This window comes from Megalobrama amblycephala, linkage group LG8 (genome assembly GCF_018812025.1).
Source record: "Megalobrama amblycephala isolate DHTTF-2021 linkage group LG8, ASM1881202v1, whole genome shotgun sequence".
Lineage (NCBI taxonomy): Eukaryota > Metazoa > Chordata > Actinopteri > Cypriniformes > Xenocyprididae > Megalobrama > Megalobrama amblycephala.
In genome coordinates, this window is record NC_063051.1 from 15,373,932 (window position 1) to 15,391,191 (window position 17,260).

At 38.1% G+C, this 17,260-nt stretch overlaps 1 protein-coding gene across 2 annotated transcripts; it reads right to left on the minus strand.

The window, feature by feature from the left end:
• Positions 1 to 10,200: 10,200 nt before the first annotated feature.
• On the minus strand, positions 10,201 to 17,240 carry LOC125273869 (E3 SUMO-protein ligase ZBED1-like). 2 transcript variants are annotated; one of them, XR_007186129.1, is made up of 2 exons: positions 17,046 to 17,240; positions 10,201 to 11,068 (listed from the first exon to the last, which is right to left on the minus strand). XR_007186129.1 is itself a non-coding variant. In XM_048199629.1 (2 exons), the coding sequence occupies exons 1-2, from the start codon at positions 11,473 to 11,475 to the stop codon at positions 10,832 to 10,834; spliced, it is 537 nt and encodes a 178-aa protein (XP_048055586.1). In that variant the 5' UTR covers positions 11,476 to 14,392; the 3' UTR covers positions 10,201 to 10,831. The 2 variants fall into 2 exon arrangements, 1 of the variants encoding a protein (XP_048055586.1); XM_048199629.1 differs by lacking the exon at positions 17,046 to 17,240 and adding an exon at positions 11,176 to 14,392.
• Positions 17,241 to 17,260: the final 20 nt, after the last annotated feature.

A 17,260-nucleotide genomic window follows, 5' to 3' on the forward strand; every position in this document is an offset into this window, starting at 1 on the left:
GTAAGCACCTCATTGTTACAGGAATTCTCAAGGGCAAGAGCATATCCTCCACAGTCCCACCATTTTAACTAACTAAATAAAACCATTTCCTATGCGTCACCCTTAAGTTAATTATGGTTTTAAGATTTTATGGTCATTATTTAAGAAAAAAAAAGCTGTGAGAACGGGCTGTAGAGATAATATTACAAGGCAAGGCAGTGGTTATTGTAAAACACTGTAATTCACACAGGGTTTCTGACCATAGGCTATTATCATTGAGTGACCTATACATTACATAGAGAGTGGAACTGCTAAACAACTATTCATGAAATGTAGGCCTAATAAACATTTAAAAATAGAGTAAAGGAACTTTTAAGGGTGTATATATGGAAACTAACGGCAATGAGCTATGAAAGTGTCCACAAACTATTCATTATGCCAGACTCCTCCACACCAGCCATAGCAGACATTAAATTTGTCATCCCACTGTCTCCATGTCTCATAGCCTCTGTACTAGATCATATGTTTACAGCGTGTCTGATTGGCTGCACCATCTGCCTCAGGCTTGCATGCATGCTCCCTCTTTGTTCTAAGGAAACCCTCTTTGACATTGGGTGGCAGAGACTTTAAAAGGCCTCAACTAAAAGTCTATTCACTGTAACGCTGGTCTTTTTTTTTTTTTTTTTTTTTTTTCAGCTCTGCGGTATCTTGGAAATGCAGCAGAGTTAGGTTAGAAAACTTACTGATATGTTGTGGAACTCTGTACAAGCTTTTGATATCAAATATTTCAGATTTTTTATATGCCTTTTAAAATAATATATATAAAACTTATATTTACTTATATTTACTTATTTACTTATTTATATTTATTTTAAAAGGCATATGCTCAGACAACATTTCAAAGAAGAGTGTCATGTCAAGGACAGAATTCATGACCAAATAGTTGTTTCAAAGTGATTTATTTCTTGCATGTTGGAAATTCCAAATATAGTCTTGTAGTCCTGTTGCTTCACTGAGATCTCACACTCATGTGTGATAAGACTTAAGCAAAATATGGTCAGGTCAAAGTGTCTGAATAATTTTTGGTTCCAAATTTTTATCAGTTTTACTGTTAGTCCACTGAAGAATGTTTGGGTATAATATGTCCCAGTTTAGTTTATTTTGCTATCCACACTTACATAAATGAACTATAGTGTCCTGCACCCACTAGTAAAAATATATCAAAAATATCAAAACTGACTGAATAATTTTTGGTTTGACTATATATATATATATATATATATATATATATATATACAGGTGCTGGTCATATAATTAGAATATCATCAAAAAGTTGATTTATTTCAATAATTCCATTCAAAAAGTGAAACTTGTATATTATATTCATTCATTACACACATACTGATATATTTCAAATGTTTATTTCTTTTAATTTTGATGATTATAACTGACAACTAAGGAAAATCCCAAATTCAGTATCTCAGAAAATTAGAATATTGTGAAAAGGTTCAATATTGAAGACACCTGGTGCCATACTCTAATCAGCTAATTAACTCAAAACACCTGCAAAGGCTTTTAAATGGTCTCTCAGTCTATTTCTGTAGGCTACACAATCATGGGGAAGACTGCTGACTTGACAGTTGTCCAAAAGATGACCATTGACACCTTGCACAAGGAGGGCAAGACACAAAAGGTCATTGCAAAAGAGGCTGGCTGTTCACAGAGCTCTGTGTCCAAGCACATTAATAGAGAGGCAAATAGAAGGGAAAGATGTGGTAGAAAAAAGTGTACAAGCAATAGGGACAACCGCACCCTGGAGAGGATTGTGAAACAAAACCCATTCAAAAATGTGGGGGAGATTCACAAAGAGTGGACTGCAGCTGGAGTCAGTGCTTCAAGAACCACTACGCACAGACGTATGCAAGACATGGGTTTCAGCTGTTGCATTCCTAGTGTCAAGCCACTCTTGAACAATGGACAGCGTCAGAAGCGTCTAAAGACAAAAAGGACTGGACTGCTGCTGAGTGGTCCAAAGTTATGTTCTCTGATGAAAGTAAATTTTGCATTTCCTTTGGAAATCAGGGTCCCAGAGTCTGGAGGAAGAGAGGAGAGGCACACAATCCACATTGCTTGAGGTCCAGTGTAAAGTTTCCACAGTCAGTGATGGTTTGGGGTGCCATGTCATCTGCTGGTGTTGGTCCACTATGTTTTCTGAGGTCCTAGGTCAACTCAGCCGTATATCAGGAAGTTTTAGAGCACTTCATGCTTCCTGCTGCTGACCAACTTTGTGGAGATGCAGATTTCATTTTCCAACAGGACTTGGCACCTGCACACAGTGCCAAAGCTACCAGTACCTGGTTTAAGGACCATGGTATCCCTGTTCTTAATTGGCCAGCAAACTCGCCTGACCTTAACCCCATAGAAAATCTATGGGGTATTGTGAAGAGGAAGATGCGATATGCCAGACCCAACAATGCAGAAGAACTGAAGGCCACTATCAGAGCAACCTGGGCTCTCATAACACCTGAGCAGTGCCACAAACTGATCGACTCCATGCCACGCCGCATTGCTGCAGTAATTCAGGCAAAAGGACCCCCAACTAAGTATTGAGTGCTGTACATGCTCATACTTTTCATGTTCATACTTTTCAGTTGGCCAAGATTTCTAAAAATCCTTTCTTTGTATTGGTCTTAAGTAATATTCTAATTTTCTGAGATACTGAATTTGGGATTTTCCTTAGTTGTCAGTTATAATCATCAAAATTAAAAGAAATAAACATTTGAAATATATCAGTATGTGTGTAATAAATGAATACAATATACAAGTTTCACTTTTTGAATGGAATTAGTGAAATAAATCAACTTTTTGATGATATTCTAATTATATGACCAGCACCTGTGTATATATATGTATGTATATGTATATATATATATATATATATATATATATATTGTTCTTTGGGTAATTAGGGCCCGAGCACCTCAGTTAATTATTCTTCTTCTGAGGGCCTAAACATGCTCGAAAACTCATGAAACTTTGCACACGTGTCAGAAGTGGTGAAAATTTTTGTCTAATATGGGTTTCAGAATTAGGTGTGGCAAAATGGCTCGATAGTGCCACCTACAAAATTTTAATTAAGCGCCCTTTGCGCTACGTTTCACGGGCAGTTATGAAATTTGGTAGACAGATGTAACAGCCCAATACCTACAAAAATGTCTTGGGTACAAAATCTGAAAACCCAACAGGAAGTGAGATATTTTGAATTTTCGCTGCAAAATTTTTGCAGTTTTTGCCATTTCCAGATGTTGTACTTTAACAAACTCCTCCTAGAGCTTTAATCAGATCAACATCATATTTGGTTAGTCTAATTTAAAGGCCTTTGCGGCATTAAATTGCGTGTCTGTGGCGGCCTGACAAAGTTCGATGTTCCACGTGTTTTATTAGAGTCCTGGCCTGAAGACATCTATATGGCAATATTCAGTTATAGTAGTGCCACCTGTGGGCAACAGGAAATGACATGTTTTACACTGTGATTAACTCCTCATAGAGATTTAACCCGATCAACATCATACTTGGTCAGTATAATCTTAAGGCCTTAGTGATGTTAAATTGTGAAGGTCTTGAGTTTTCGCTGAAGGGCGTGTCTGTGGTGACCTGACAAATTTTGATGTTTCGCCATGAAAGAGGAAGCTGTTATGACTCAGGCATACAGTGTCTGATCAGCCCCAAACTTCACATGTGTGATAAGTGTCTTGGCCTAAAGACATCTATATGCCAATATTCAGTTAGTCATAGTGCCACCTGCTGGCAACAGGAAATGGCATGCTTTGCACTGTAATTCACTCCCGGAAACACATTTGTATATGCCATGAAGTACCAAACATGCTAGAAACACATTAAATCATGCAACACTTGGCTAAGTGCTAAAGTATGTGATTAACGCCAAGAAACAGGAAGTTATTGTAACTCAGGCATACAATGTCTGATTTGCTCCAAACTTCACGTGTTTGATAATAGTCCTGGCCTGAAGACATCTACATGGCAATATTCAGTTATGGTCAAAGTGCCACCTGTTGAAAGCAAGTGTGGTATGTCGAAATGACTTTGCCATATTTCTCCTGTATTTACTCGCTTATATGCATGTCGCCCACTGTTCACTGTTTTCCTAAGGCCACGATGTGGCGCTGACCCTGGGTGCAAGGGCCCTTTCATCGCTGCTTGCAGCTTTAATTGTAATTATAATTGAGGGCCACTGTAAAAGGTTTATGCTGTGCATTTTAAAGGGATAGTTCACCTAACAAATTGTTTATTATCCCTGTCACTCCAAACTTGTAAGTTCAGTTTAGTTCAGTTCTGTCTCGTCTGTATTAGTTCTCGTTAGTCACTACAGTTTCTAATTAGTTAAGTCTTGTCAGCTGTTTCTGTTTAGTAATCATCATATGTATTTAAGTTCCTGCCTGTTCTCTGTTCATGGTGAGTCATTGTTGGTGTCTATGTTTATCACCAGTAAACGCTATTTCTTTGGTATCCTGGATCTTCCTTCCATGGACTAAGCATTACAAAACTACTTCTTCTGTGGAACATAAAAGATATTTTGAAAAATGCCTCAGTGATCTTGTCCAGTTCTGTGAAAAAAAAACCTGAAGTCGAGGCCAAGGCCATTTGGTCTGCAGGTGCAGTCTATCAGTATTTCTTATGTTATGTAATTTTCTGTGGTAGACTGGGATCCATTGTTTTAAGTCTTCTAGCTCCCTTAGTTCAAAAACAGCATTTCTGAACATAAGGCTGGTTTCTTCTTGACCCTTAGAATTGCACTAGCTTCTGAATTAACTTCTCCAGAGGCTGAAGCACAGCAGTTACAGCTGCTTTTTGATTCCAAACAGGAACCACTGAGAGTTTCTTTAAGAACAATGAATTTTACTGATCTATTGGATGAAAATGAAAGCAAAGTCATTCTTAACATCAGCAGTACCACTGTAGCTACTCTCATCCCACATTAGGTCAAAGGATACTTCTTACGGGAGTTTATGATCATCCACAAGAAACTATAAATGCTAGTTTGGCCTGTGCATCGCCTGTCCAGAACACCCTACAGCTCGACTAAATTTCTTTTGGGTTTTCACTTTGAACAACCGGGTCCCCTCGGACAATGCTCTGCTATGATGAGCCATAGCACTTGTGTAGGATGGAGAATATATGGCCAGAGGTGGTTTAGAGCTGGTGCTTGAGTAACTAAGCCAAAAATTGTTCACCTTTACCAATGCTTATGTCAGCAACAAAAAACTGTTTGGTTGATGACCATAACATACATTGCTGACATACTGCTCTAAGTCAAGCTTATAAACCCATGGAAAGAAATATTAATACCTAATGGTTGGTCAGTGTTAGTTTTATACAACCCGAATTCTGGAAATGTTGGGACATTTTTTTAAATTTGAATAAAATGAAAACTAAAAGACTTTCAAATCACATGAGCCAATATTTTATTCATAGAACATAGATAACATAAATGTTTAAACTGAGAAATTTTATTTTATACACACAATGAGCTTATTTCAAATTTGATGCCTGCTACAGGTTTCAAAATAGTTAGGACAGGGGCATGTTTACCATGGTGTAGCATCTCCTCTTCTTTTCAAAACAGTGTGAAGACGTCTGGGCATCGAGGTTATGAGTTTCTGGAGTTTTGGTGTTGAAATTTGGTCCCATTCTTACCTGAAGAGTTTGTGGTCGTCTTTGACGTATTTTTCTCTATAGGTGAAAGATCTGGACTGCAGGCAGGCCAATTCAGCACCTGGACTCTTCTACAACGAAGCCATGCTGTTGTAATAGCTGCAGTATGTGGTTTTGCATTGTCCTGCTGAAATACACAAGGCCTTCCCTGAAATAGACGTCACCTGGAGGGGAGCATATGTTGCTCTAAAACCTTTATATACCTTTCAGCATTCATAGTGCCTTCCAAACCATGCAAGCTGCCCATACCGTATGCACTTATGAACCCCCATACCATCAGAGATGCTGGCTTTTGAACTGAACGCTGATAACACGCTGGAAGGTCTCCCTCCTCTTTAGCCCGGAAGACACCGCATCAGTGATTTCCAGAAGAATGTCAAATTTGGACTCGTCTGACCATAGAACACTTTACCACTTTGAAACAGTCAATTTTAAAATAGCCTTGGCCCACAGGACACGATGGTGCTTCTGGACCATGTTCACATATGGCTTCCTTTTTGCATGATAGAGCTTTAGTTGGCATCTGCAGATGGCACGGCAGATTGTGTTTACTGACAGTGATTTCTGGAAGTATTCCTGGGCCCATTTAGTAATGTCATTGACACAATCATGCCGATGAGTGATGCGGTGTCGTCTGAGGGCCCAAAGACCACAGGCATCCAATAAAGGTCTTCGGCCTTGTCCCTTATGCACAGAGATTTCTCCAGTTTCTCTGAATCTTTTGATGATGTTATGTAGTGATGGGACGTTGATACCGGGGCTCCGATGCTCCAACGCAGTTTTCAAAGCACTATTGTATCACACGCTGTGCCGATGCTTGTGTCAAAATGACAATACCACATGATTGATGACATTTGAAGCTTCAAACGTCATGCAGAATCGGAAAGTCGAGACAGCTGGTTTGAAAAAATTGGTGCTTCACCTGATGCATAAAGGAAAATGCATTTAATCATATTTTATTGCTGGGGTCTCAGAGACCCTGAACAGAATATAAGGGTTAAACAGCTCTCCCAAAATATTGTTTTAACTACTCACGTCAGTTATGATCACATCATTGTATATTTTATATTATTGATCAATATGTGGATCCGTTGACCAGGTTACACATGACACGAGTGGTGGTCTCATTGTCACAAATTAATTTAGATCAGATTAGATAGAACTGATTCAAGACAAGAGTGATTCCGTATGTCACGGACTTCCGAAGCTTCGGTCACATGCTTTTTCAAACCGTAGATCTGCTCCGCGATGATGTAGAAAACAAGTCTGACCACCAGATGTCGCTAATGTGCACTGTGTTAAAAGCTTTGAGTAATGAACTGTTTTTCAGCACAATTTGATGAAAGCCTCAAATGCTTCAGAAAGCGTCAGTTTCCCATCACTAATGTTATGCACTATAGATGATGAGATTTGCAAAGCCTTCGCATTTTCACGTTGAGGACCATTGTTTTTAAAGTATTCCACAATCTTTTTACGCACTCTTTCACAGCTCTGCCCATCTTTACTTCTGAGAGACTCTGCCTCTGTAAGACATCCCTTTTATAGCTAATCATGTTACAGACCTGATATCAATTAACTTAATTGGTTGCTAGATGTTCTCCCAGCCCATTTGTTGCCCCCGTGCCAACTTTTTTGAGACCTGTAGCAGGCATCAAAATTTGAAATGAGCTCATTTAGTGGATAAAAGTGTAAAATTTCTCAGTGTAAACGTTTGTTATGTTATCTATGTTCTATTGTAAATAAAACAGTAGCTCATGTGATTTGAAAGTCTTTTAGTTTTCATTTTATTCAAATTTAAAAAATGTCCCAACATTTCCGGAATTCGGGTTGTATGTAGGCTAAATATGTTGTTTAAGGACATGCCTCTTCCACAAAGGTTGTTTGGTAAACACACTGTATGATCTTGTAGATCTACGACAATTGCAAACAAATAAACTGAGTGGTAATGACAGAAAACATCTCATCAGGGCTGAAGAACATGGTAAACAGACTGATAAATGTCTTCAGCTTCCCTGTTCTAGCAGCATGCACAGCTGATCAGCATTGATGCACTATTTACAGTATTTATCAGTTTATTTCAAACTAATAAACATTTAAAAAAACAAACAAAAAAAACATTTAAACATGATTTGTGCTAACAGGTAGATGGGGTTTACCCATTTATGTCAAATGATAGTCAACATGTTAAAATGTTGTGTGCTTTTAAAGTTTTGGTGCACACTGCACAAGTACATCCACAGTTACATTTTGCGGTTGTATGAGCACAAGTTGTATGAGCACAAACATGTTTTATATAAATAAAAATAAATAAAGCATATTTTGAACTTGTACTTAAAATGCCCCACTATTGGAGCACATATTGTTATGTTTCATTTACAAACATTTTTGAAGGTCATATTTATTGGTGTAGTCCTATTACAATCTTTATACAACTGTAAAAATTGTACAACGACATTAACAAATAAAAATTGCTACATGACAGTTGTGTAATAGTGTAGTTTGTGTTATTCCTTCTTTTATTGTATTTATCAAAACACATGGGTTTATATGAAGAAGAATGCCACAGATAAAAAACTGAAGACTCATCTCTATAGTGTGTGCTAAAAAAGTGACCTATTTAATTTTTCACTGAAACTATTCAGTGCTGACTGGAAGCCAATTAAACATTAAATGCCTAAGAGAAAAAGAAATACAGGCAATATGAATTCCCATTAATTTAGAATAATATTCCCCAAAAGGCACACTACTGAGATCATTTATTATTTAATGGCATGGGTTTTACGGACCCCTGGGGGGTCTGCGAAGGTACAGGATAGGGAGAAGTTACAGCATAATGTACTGATAAGAATTATATAATAACGTTCTTTTTTTTTTTTTTGCCTTTTTTTTTACATTTAGGGGTCCCTTCATGGGTTTGCTGAATCTTTCGACTGAGGAAGCGACAAGCAACTCCTAACACAACAAGCTTTCGCAGTATTTGTTTCATTCTATCACAGGGAATCAAGGTTACGTTACCAAACTATTCCCTTTCAATAACGGTTCACTCACATTGCATCACTCGATAACCATATATAGTATGACCAACACAATATTAGATCCAACCCGAATTCCGGAAATGTTGGGACGTTTTTTTAATTTGAATAAAATGAAAACTAGAAGACTTTCAAATCAGATCTCAAAAAAGTTGGCACCGGGGCAACAAATGGCTGAAAAAGTAAGAAATTTTTAAAAGATTCAGCTGGGAGCACATCTAGCAACTAATTAAGTTAATTGATATCAGGTCTGTAACATGATTAGCTATAAAAGGGATGTCTTAGAGAGGCAGAGTCTCTCAGAAGTAAAGATGGGCAAAGCTGTGAAAGAGTGTGTAAAAAGATTGTGGAATACTTTAAAAACAATGTTCCTCAATGTCAAATTGCAAAGGCTTTGTAAATCTCATCATCTACAGTGCATAACATTATCAAAAGTTTCAGAGAAAGTGGAGAAATCTTTGTGTGTAAGGGACAAGGCCGAAGACCTTTATTGGATGCCCGTGGTCTTCGGGCTCTCAGACGACACTGCATCACTCATCGGCATGATTGTGTCAATGACATTACTAAATGGGCCCAGGAATACTTCCAGAAACCACTGTCGGTAAACACAATCTGCCGTGCCATCTGCAGATGCCAACTAAAGCTCTATCATGCAACAAAAGAAGCCATATGTGAACATGGTCCAGAAGCGCCGTAGTGTCCTGTGGGCCAAAGCTCATTTAAAATGGACTATTTCAAAGTGGAAAAGTGTTCTATGGTCAGACGAGTCAAAATTTGACATTAATGTTGTCTATCACGGACGCCATGTCCTCCGGGCTAAAGAGGAGAGAGACTTTCCAGCGTGTTATCAGCATTCAGTTCAAAAGCCAGCATCTCTGATGGTATGGGGGTGCATAAGTGCATATGGTATGGGCAGCTTGCATGTTTTGGAAGGCACTATGAATGCTGAAAGGTATATAAAGATTTTAGAACAACATATGCTTCCCTCCAGATGACGTCTATTTCAGGGAAGGCCTTGTGTATTTCAGCAGGACAATGCAAAACCACATACTGCAGCTATTACAACAGCATGGCTCATCGTAGAAGAGTCCGGGTGCTGAATTGGCCTGCCTGCAGTCCAGATCTTTCACCTATAGAGAAAAATACATCAAAGACGACCACAAACTCTTCAGCAGCTGGAAATGTATCAGGCAAGAATGGGACCAAATTTCAACACCAAAACTCCAGAAACCCATAACTTCGATACGCTTCAGATGTCTTCACACTGTTTTGAAAAGAAGAGGAGATGCTACACCATGGTAAACATGCCCCCGTCCTAACTATTTTGAGACCTTTAGCAGGCATCAAATTTGAAATTAGCTCATTTTGTGCATACAATTGTAAAATTTCTCAGTTTAAACATTTGTTATGTTATCTATGTTCTATTGTAAATAAAATAGTAGCACGTGTGATTTGAAAGTCTTTTAGTTTTTATTTTATTCAAATGTTTTTTTGTTTTTAAAGTCCCAACATTTATGGAATTCGGGTTGTAGATTAAACATAAACTGTTCTTTCCTGTAGGCCAGGCCTATATGTTATGATGAAATTAGGTGATTCATGAATTGATATGAATGACGTATTTTTATTTAACTACTTAAATCACAGTGGTATATTAACTGATTTGTTGAACTTCCAACCTTGCAAACATGTATTATCATAACAACATAAAGCGCTGACAAATAAACCTAGTGTAAACATTAATATGAAAGTCAGTAACAAATCACGCAAACTAAAGTGCAGATTGTAGAAATATAAAAACAAATCTGTGGCTTTACCACACTCAGTATTTATTAGATAATTGTCACTGTAATAGTCATATGATACATAAACACTCCACACTTAAGTGCACAATGAGTATGGCACTGCCAGCCATAGTGATCCTACATTATGGTTCTCAGTAGCTCACAGGTTTTTTGCTATAGGAAAACCAGTATATCCACTTTTGCTGGTTTCAAGGATGAGCGGGTGCAGGTGTATTCCCTCCAGTGATAAACAGACGCTCTGAGGGGGCACTTGTGGCTGGTACACAAAGATACTTGCGGGCACAGTCATGGAAACATGATATTGTGCACCTTCCACCAGGCCAAGGAATCGTCCTCTCCGTCAATGACAGGGGTAAGCAGGTAACCGTTTAACTCTGCCTCCGCAACATCTTCAAGTTGCACAGGGAAAGCAGAAGAGGCCACACTGGTTTTGAAAAGGCTGCCAAGAGACTTCTTTGCATTTTCCCTGGAGGGCTGTGTACTTTGAGGCTTCTGAACGGTTTCAGTACGAGATCTCTTCTCCTGCCAGATGGGGGAAAAAAATCACATTAGTTTTGCAGTTGAATTACATATAAATATATATATGTGTTTATGGAAGTATCATATTCAAGGACATAATTATTATTAACCAAGTTATATGTATGTCTTGCTGATTCTAGCATTTCCATCTTCAGTTGGGTCTTAATGGCCAGGATGTTGTCTGCCCTGATGTACTGCATTTTGAATCTAGGGTCCATGAACGATGCAACATTCAAAAGCTCTTGGGTGTAGGGGTCACAATATTTGTCACTGAGATATGCCAGGACCTTGGTTTTAATCAACCTAGTCAGGTCAGTGTCCTCATCATCTTCAGCCAGAACTGATGTGGCCAGAAGCTGGAGAACTGGCTTGAGGTAGGAGATGCTCACATACTCCTCTCTAGAATTCATCAGTAAATTCCAGGAGAGGATGCAGTGCGTTGTGAGCAGACTCCAACACTTCAATATCCTGAGGGTTGTGATGAGGGAGAATGCATATCGGTCACCTGACAATACATGGTATGGCTTTGGCCTGTTCCAGCACTCTGGCAATCATCTTTTCTTTCGATCCATATCTTGTTGGGCACTCAGTTATGTGTGCTCAGGAAGTTTGAGCTCCCTCTATGCCTCAGTCATTGCTGCCTTCTTCCAACTGTGGGAGAAGTGCCCCACCAGCTTCTTGCACAGCCCTATCGCTCTTGACACTCTGTCATCCGAGATACAAACTTAACAATGGCAAGATGTAATCTGTTCCCCAAACACTGGAGCCTGGGGCATCATACCTTTTGCAATGAACTCTGTTACTGCTTGAGTAATTTCTATGTGCCGTTTGGAAGCACGTTCATATGGAGTTACACTATCAAACATTTCAGTCAGTGATGCCTGTTCGATGGTATATTTGGCTGGTGTTCGGCTTTTTTTAGCCATGCAACGATCGTACAGGGCTTTGTGGTGTTTTTTAAGTGCTGAATCAGGTTAGTAATGTTGCTCCATGAGGTAACAACGTTAGCAAGGCAGGTTTTGCACAATATCTGACGCTGCGCAGCATCTTCTTTTTTAAAGCCAAAATATTCCCACACAATTGACGTACTGTTCCTCTTTGACACTTAAGTTTCTGCAATGTCAGGTTCTGTCGAGCCTGAGGCCATTGCACAACGCCATAATGCTTCCTCTGCAGACTGTGCTTTACTCTCGTGTGTCACATGATCAGAGTGTAATTGCAGCCTTTGCGGTTAAAAAATCTTGTTTTATCATATCGCCCAGGGATGTCCCAGGGATGGCTCTGATCCGGGGGCCTCAACAGTGGGGAGTGCAACAGTGGGCACTTCAGGCTCAGGTTCTGCCTTGGGGTAGGGCCGGGCAGGTGCTCCCACTGGCTTGGCACGCTGCTGGGTCGAAAAGGACTTTGGACAAGCAGGAGTGGTTGCTGTGCTGGCTCATTTTAGCAGAAAGTGGCACATTGCACAGCACAGCTCCCTGATTGCAGCGGAGTTAGGGCCTGACTCATCCATGCAGTGGATCCAGCTTGTCCAGCTACTGAATAAGCCCTGGCTGCCAGGGCCAATGTGGCTCTGCAGGGCTTAGAGGGATGGGCCCTCCAAAACGTCTTTTTGGGGGGTGTTGTCATACCCCTTCTGCTCTGCACTGTCAACTGTGAGGGCGGATGAAATTGAAGAGAGGATGCAAGCCAAATAGGGGTCGCGCCACGACTTTGTCAGCTCCTCGTGCACCTCCGGAAAAAATGGGGCGGGTATCTAGCGGGAGGCTCGCTGGAAACAGGCACAGGCTGCAAGAAACCACTCATAAAGGATCTCCACTGTTTCTTCCTCCTGGGCTTGTGAGAGGAGAGGGTCGAGAATGGGGGGCGCATGAGGCAGGATCAATTTCTTTAAAGAAAGTGATCCACGAGTGCAGCAAGGTGAGATATTTGTCGTGCAGCATTTTGCAACAAACACCCCCTGAAATATTCTCTTTTGTCGCTGGTAAACTTGCTCAATCACTCTCCGTGTGGCCAAAGCAGCTATCGCTGCTGGGCTCTTCAAAACGGTGAGCAAGCAGGCTTCTTTTTGACGTTCTTCTTCCTGAAGTCAGTGAGGAGATGGTCTTCACACTTGGGGAAAGATTCTGGTGAAATGGCACTCAGCAGCGGCTTATATAGTCAAATGTACCCACCCATTTGGGCTCGCTGAGACACCATTGGTCTGTGCAGTTCAATGATTCAATCTGGCTTCAGTATTTTCAGGGAAAGGGATTTTCCATAATTTCAGCTATTGATGCAATGTGAGTCAATAGAAAGCTTTCAAAAGGGAACCCTTTAATATAGTAAAGCCATAAATTAACATAACAATGTTAGTTGGTGATTTAAATAATTCTAAGCTAAATAAAAATTGTATGAATTCAAATTACAATAAAAGTTGAAATATGATGGCTGAAAGATTAGCAGATCTTATTCTTAGCTAGAATTTGGATCAGCCACACTGCTAGAGATAGCATGCACTGGCGATTCATAGACAGTTCTATTCATAGGCAGTTTAAAAATAGAACCTCCAGTGCATGCTATCTCTAGCAGTCGCTGGGAAGTTTATCTCAAAATTAGAAATTTCAATGATTTGAAAGGATATATAAACAGTGAGGTGTGAAGAGAAAATTCAATTCTTCTTTACAACATTTGCAGGATTTGCCTCTACTTCAGTGAACCTAATAATATGACACACATGAAACTACATTCCAAGTCTAAGAGTATTCATTGTCTTGACTTAATACGAAGACTTTTTATAGAGAATCTTTAATGTGCTGAGCCTTTAATAATTCTTTACTGAATTATTAATCCTATTCGATTACTAACAAAAGTGTTGGCTTATATTTATCACGTCTCTGTGGTTACAGCGCCACCTGCTGTGTAAAAATACATGTTGACGAATGATGTAAAATGCAGAAAGCTTGATATTACTGCTATTCAGTTTTCCAAGAATATGTGGACATTTAAACATTGCCCTACGACTTTTGGTGACATATGCAAGAAGTAATACATTGTCTAGGACAGATGTGGATTTGATGCCTTTATCAATGATTAATTCAGACTGACTACAAAAAACAAAACTCCTTCGTGCCCGAGGCACGTTTTTGTTTTTCCTGCAGGAGACTTAATTTTCTTTTAATAGATCTTAATCAACAAGCGAGACAATCACAAACGTGAGTAAAATTGTTACTGTGAGCAAACTTTTTAATTCATGTACCCTTCAATATGTGCCAGTTTAGATGAAAACGCTTTTAATGCTTGTTTTTTATACTTAGAGCTTTTTGATAGATTGGTCACACACATATGCTTGTCAAGCTCTGTGACTCAATTATTTTATATATATATATATATATATATATATATATATATATATATATATATATATATATACAGTACAGTCCAAAAGTTTGGAACCACTAAGATTTTTAATGTTTTTAAAAGAAGTTTTGTCTGCTCACCAAGGCTACATTTATTTAATTAAAAATACAGTAAAAAACAGTAATATTGTGAAATATTATTACAATTTAAAATAACTGTGTACTATTTAAATATATTTGACAAAGTAATTTATTCCTGTGATGCAAAGCTGAATTTTCAGCATCGTTACTCCAGTCTTCAGTGTCACATGATCCTTCAGAAATCATTCTAATATGCTGATTTGCTGCTCAATAAACATTTATGATTATTTTCAATGTTGAAAACAGTTGTGTACTTTTTTTTCAGGATTCCTTGATGAATAGAAAGTTCAAAAGAACAGCATTTATCTGAAATACAAAGCTTCTGTAGCATTATACACTACCGTTCAAAAGTTTGGGGTCAGTAAGAATTTTTATTTTTATTTTTTTGAAAAGAAATTAAAGAAATGAATACTTTTATTCAGCAAGGATGCATTAAATCAATCAAAAGTGGCAGTAAAGACATTTATAATGTTACAAAAGATTAGATTTCAGATAAACATTGTTCTTTTGAACTTTCTATTCATCAAATAATCCTGAAAAAAATATTGTACACAAATATTTTGTACAATTGTACACATTAAATGTTTCTTGAGCAGCAGATCAGCATATTAGAATGATTTCTGAAGGATCATGTGACACTGAAGACTGGCGTAATGATGCTGAAAATTCAGCTTTGCCATCACAGGAATAAATTACTTTGTGAAATATATTCAAATAGAAAACAGTTATTTTAAATTGTAATAATATTTCACAATATTACTGTTTTTACTGTATTTTTAATTAAATAAATGTAGCCTTGGTGAGCAGACGAAACTTCTTTTAAAAACATTAAAAATCTTAGTGGTTTCAAACTTTTGGACTGTACTGTATATATATATATATATATATATATATATATATATATATATATATATATATATATATATATATATATAGTTGGTTTTAAATACCACTTAAAGGCAGGGTAGGTAAGAAATTTTGTTCCAAATTTGTTTAAACTTTCTATATATATACATGCATAATTAAAATGTAAGAACTCTGATAAAAAGAGTATAAAAATCGAGTGACTCTAGACCGTTTAATCTGTATTAAACACAGCTCATTATTTCCATCCGGGACGAAACATAGGATTGGCTTAGGCGGCTGTCACTCTCTCGCAACCATGGCAACCACCCTTTTGCCACACATGACCTGCCCACTTGCGCGCGCACGTTTGATTTGGGGAATCCAAGAGGCATGGATCCTAGGAATACCAAAACAATGGCAGAGAAACAGCAAGCTAAATTCACAGTATCGGCCTATGCAGTTAGTGAAGGCAAACCAGGCAAAAAAAGGAAGACAGTAACAGTACAAGAAAAGGCAATGAACAAAAAGTCTTTGGATAAACAAAGAAATAAAACGCGAGTTAATATCGGCGTGGCTTTCCAGCGATGGCGAGAACTGAGGGAACTCAAGGGGCTGAAAAGTGACTCCTTGATGGCTTTATTTCTGCTGGACAGGTAAATCTTTCTTTTTGTATTTTGATCATACATATTTTTTTGTTTATTTTTTCATGAAGCATGTGTCATTAGCACACGTAGCTGCGTAATATAGCTAACATAACATTACTTAGCGAGCCGTAGTAGAGACGATAAATAATGATAGCTATAGTGTTGAATTGTGCATAATTTTACCCTCTGTCTAACTCTTTTACCATGTTCACCTGTAAGTTTACCTGCACGTTTTTTTTCCGCCTTTGTTTTGTTTTTATATTCTCTACCTATGTTTACTGATGTCTTTATCTTGTATCTGTGTGTGTCGTACACACTTTGTTGTATGTGTGTGTTATTATTTTGTGTCTGCAATGCAGTTGTGAGTTGATATTTGAGTGTATGTTACTCTGTTTATCTGTAGAACAACGTATATGTTATGAATCTTACACGAAATTCATCTTCATCACAGTGTAAATGATGGTAATGGAAAAACGTGTATCATGCAACCTGTTTTTAGCTTTGCCTTATAGATAGCTCGTTAGCGAATCAAAAAATATATATTTTAAACTTTACCAATATCAATATGCTAGCTTGATAGTGAGTACTAAAATACATCTTGTTTGTTTATCTTCATAATTATAAAGTTATTTTTATTACATGTGATTCTGACATGATGTCACTACATGCCGTGCTCCTTCCTCTCCGCTCGTCTCAGGTAAATAATGCGTCTTCCAGCTCAGTGGTCGGAGTCACACGTTCATGCGTTTTGGGGGCGTGGCTTTGGAAGGAGCCCAGAAGGGAGGGGGTGGAGTGAATGGAAATAATGAGCTGTCTTTAAAACAGTCGTGAGAGGTCTACAGACACTCGATTTTTATACTTTCTTTTTCAGAGTAGTTACATTTTAATTATGTATTGATATATAAATAAAGTTTAAACAAATTTTGAAAAAAAGTTTTTTATACATTTTTTTGCCTACCCTGCCTTTAAAGAAGAAAGAAAAAAGCTTTTTCAATAACTTTTTTTATAACTTACGTGACGTTTTTGTGAAGTGAATGGCTATCGCAAAACGGACAAGCTGAGTTACAATAAACATCAGGCCTAAACTTAAATCGAAAATAAAAAAACGTAAAATTAAATATATGAGGTATAGGTATATTCTACTCTGGGTATGGTAAAATCCGCCACGCTGGCTGGAATATCTGGTCTGCGTTCCAGACCAGAACACAGAACTGTATCGGATCTTTGAA

Bases quoted from the DNA above. Each gene is read 5' to 3' on its own strand.
- LOC125273869 (XM_048199629.1), bottom strand. From the start codon at position 11,475: ATGAATTCTAGAGAGGAGTATGTGAGCATCTCCTACCTCAAGCCAGTT. The intron at 11,069-11,175 runs GTTAATAATAAT...CCCATCTGGCAG, and splicing joins CAAGACATACATATAACTTG to GAGAAGAGATCTCGTACTGA.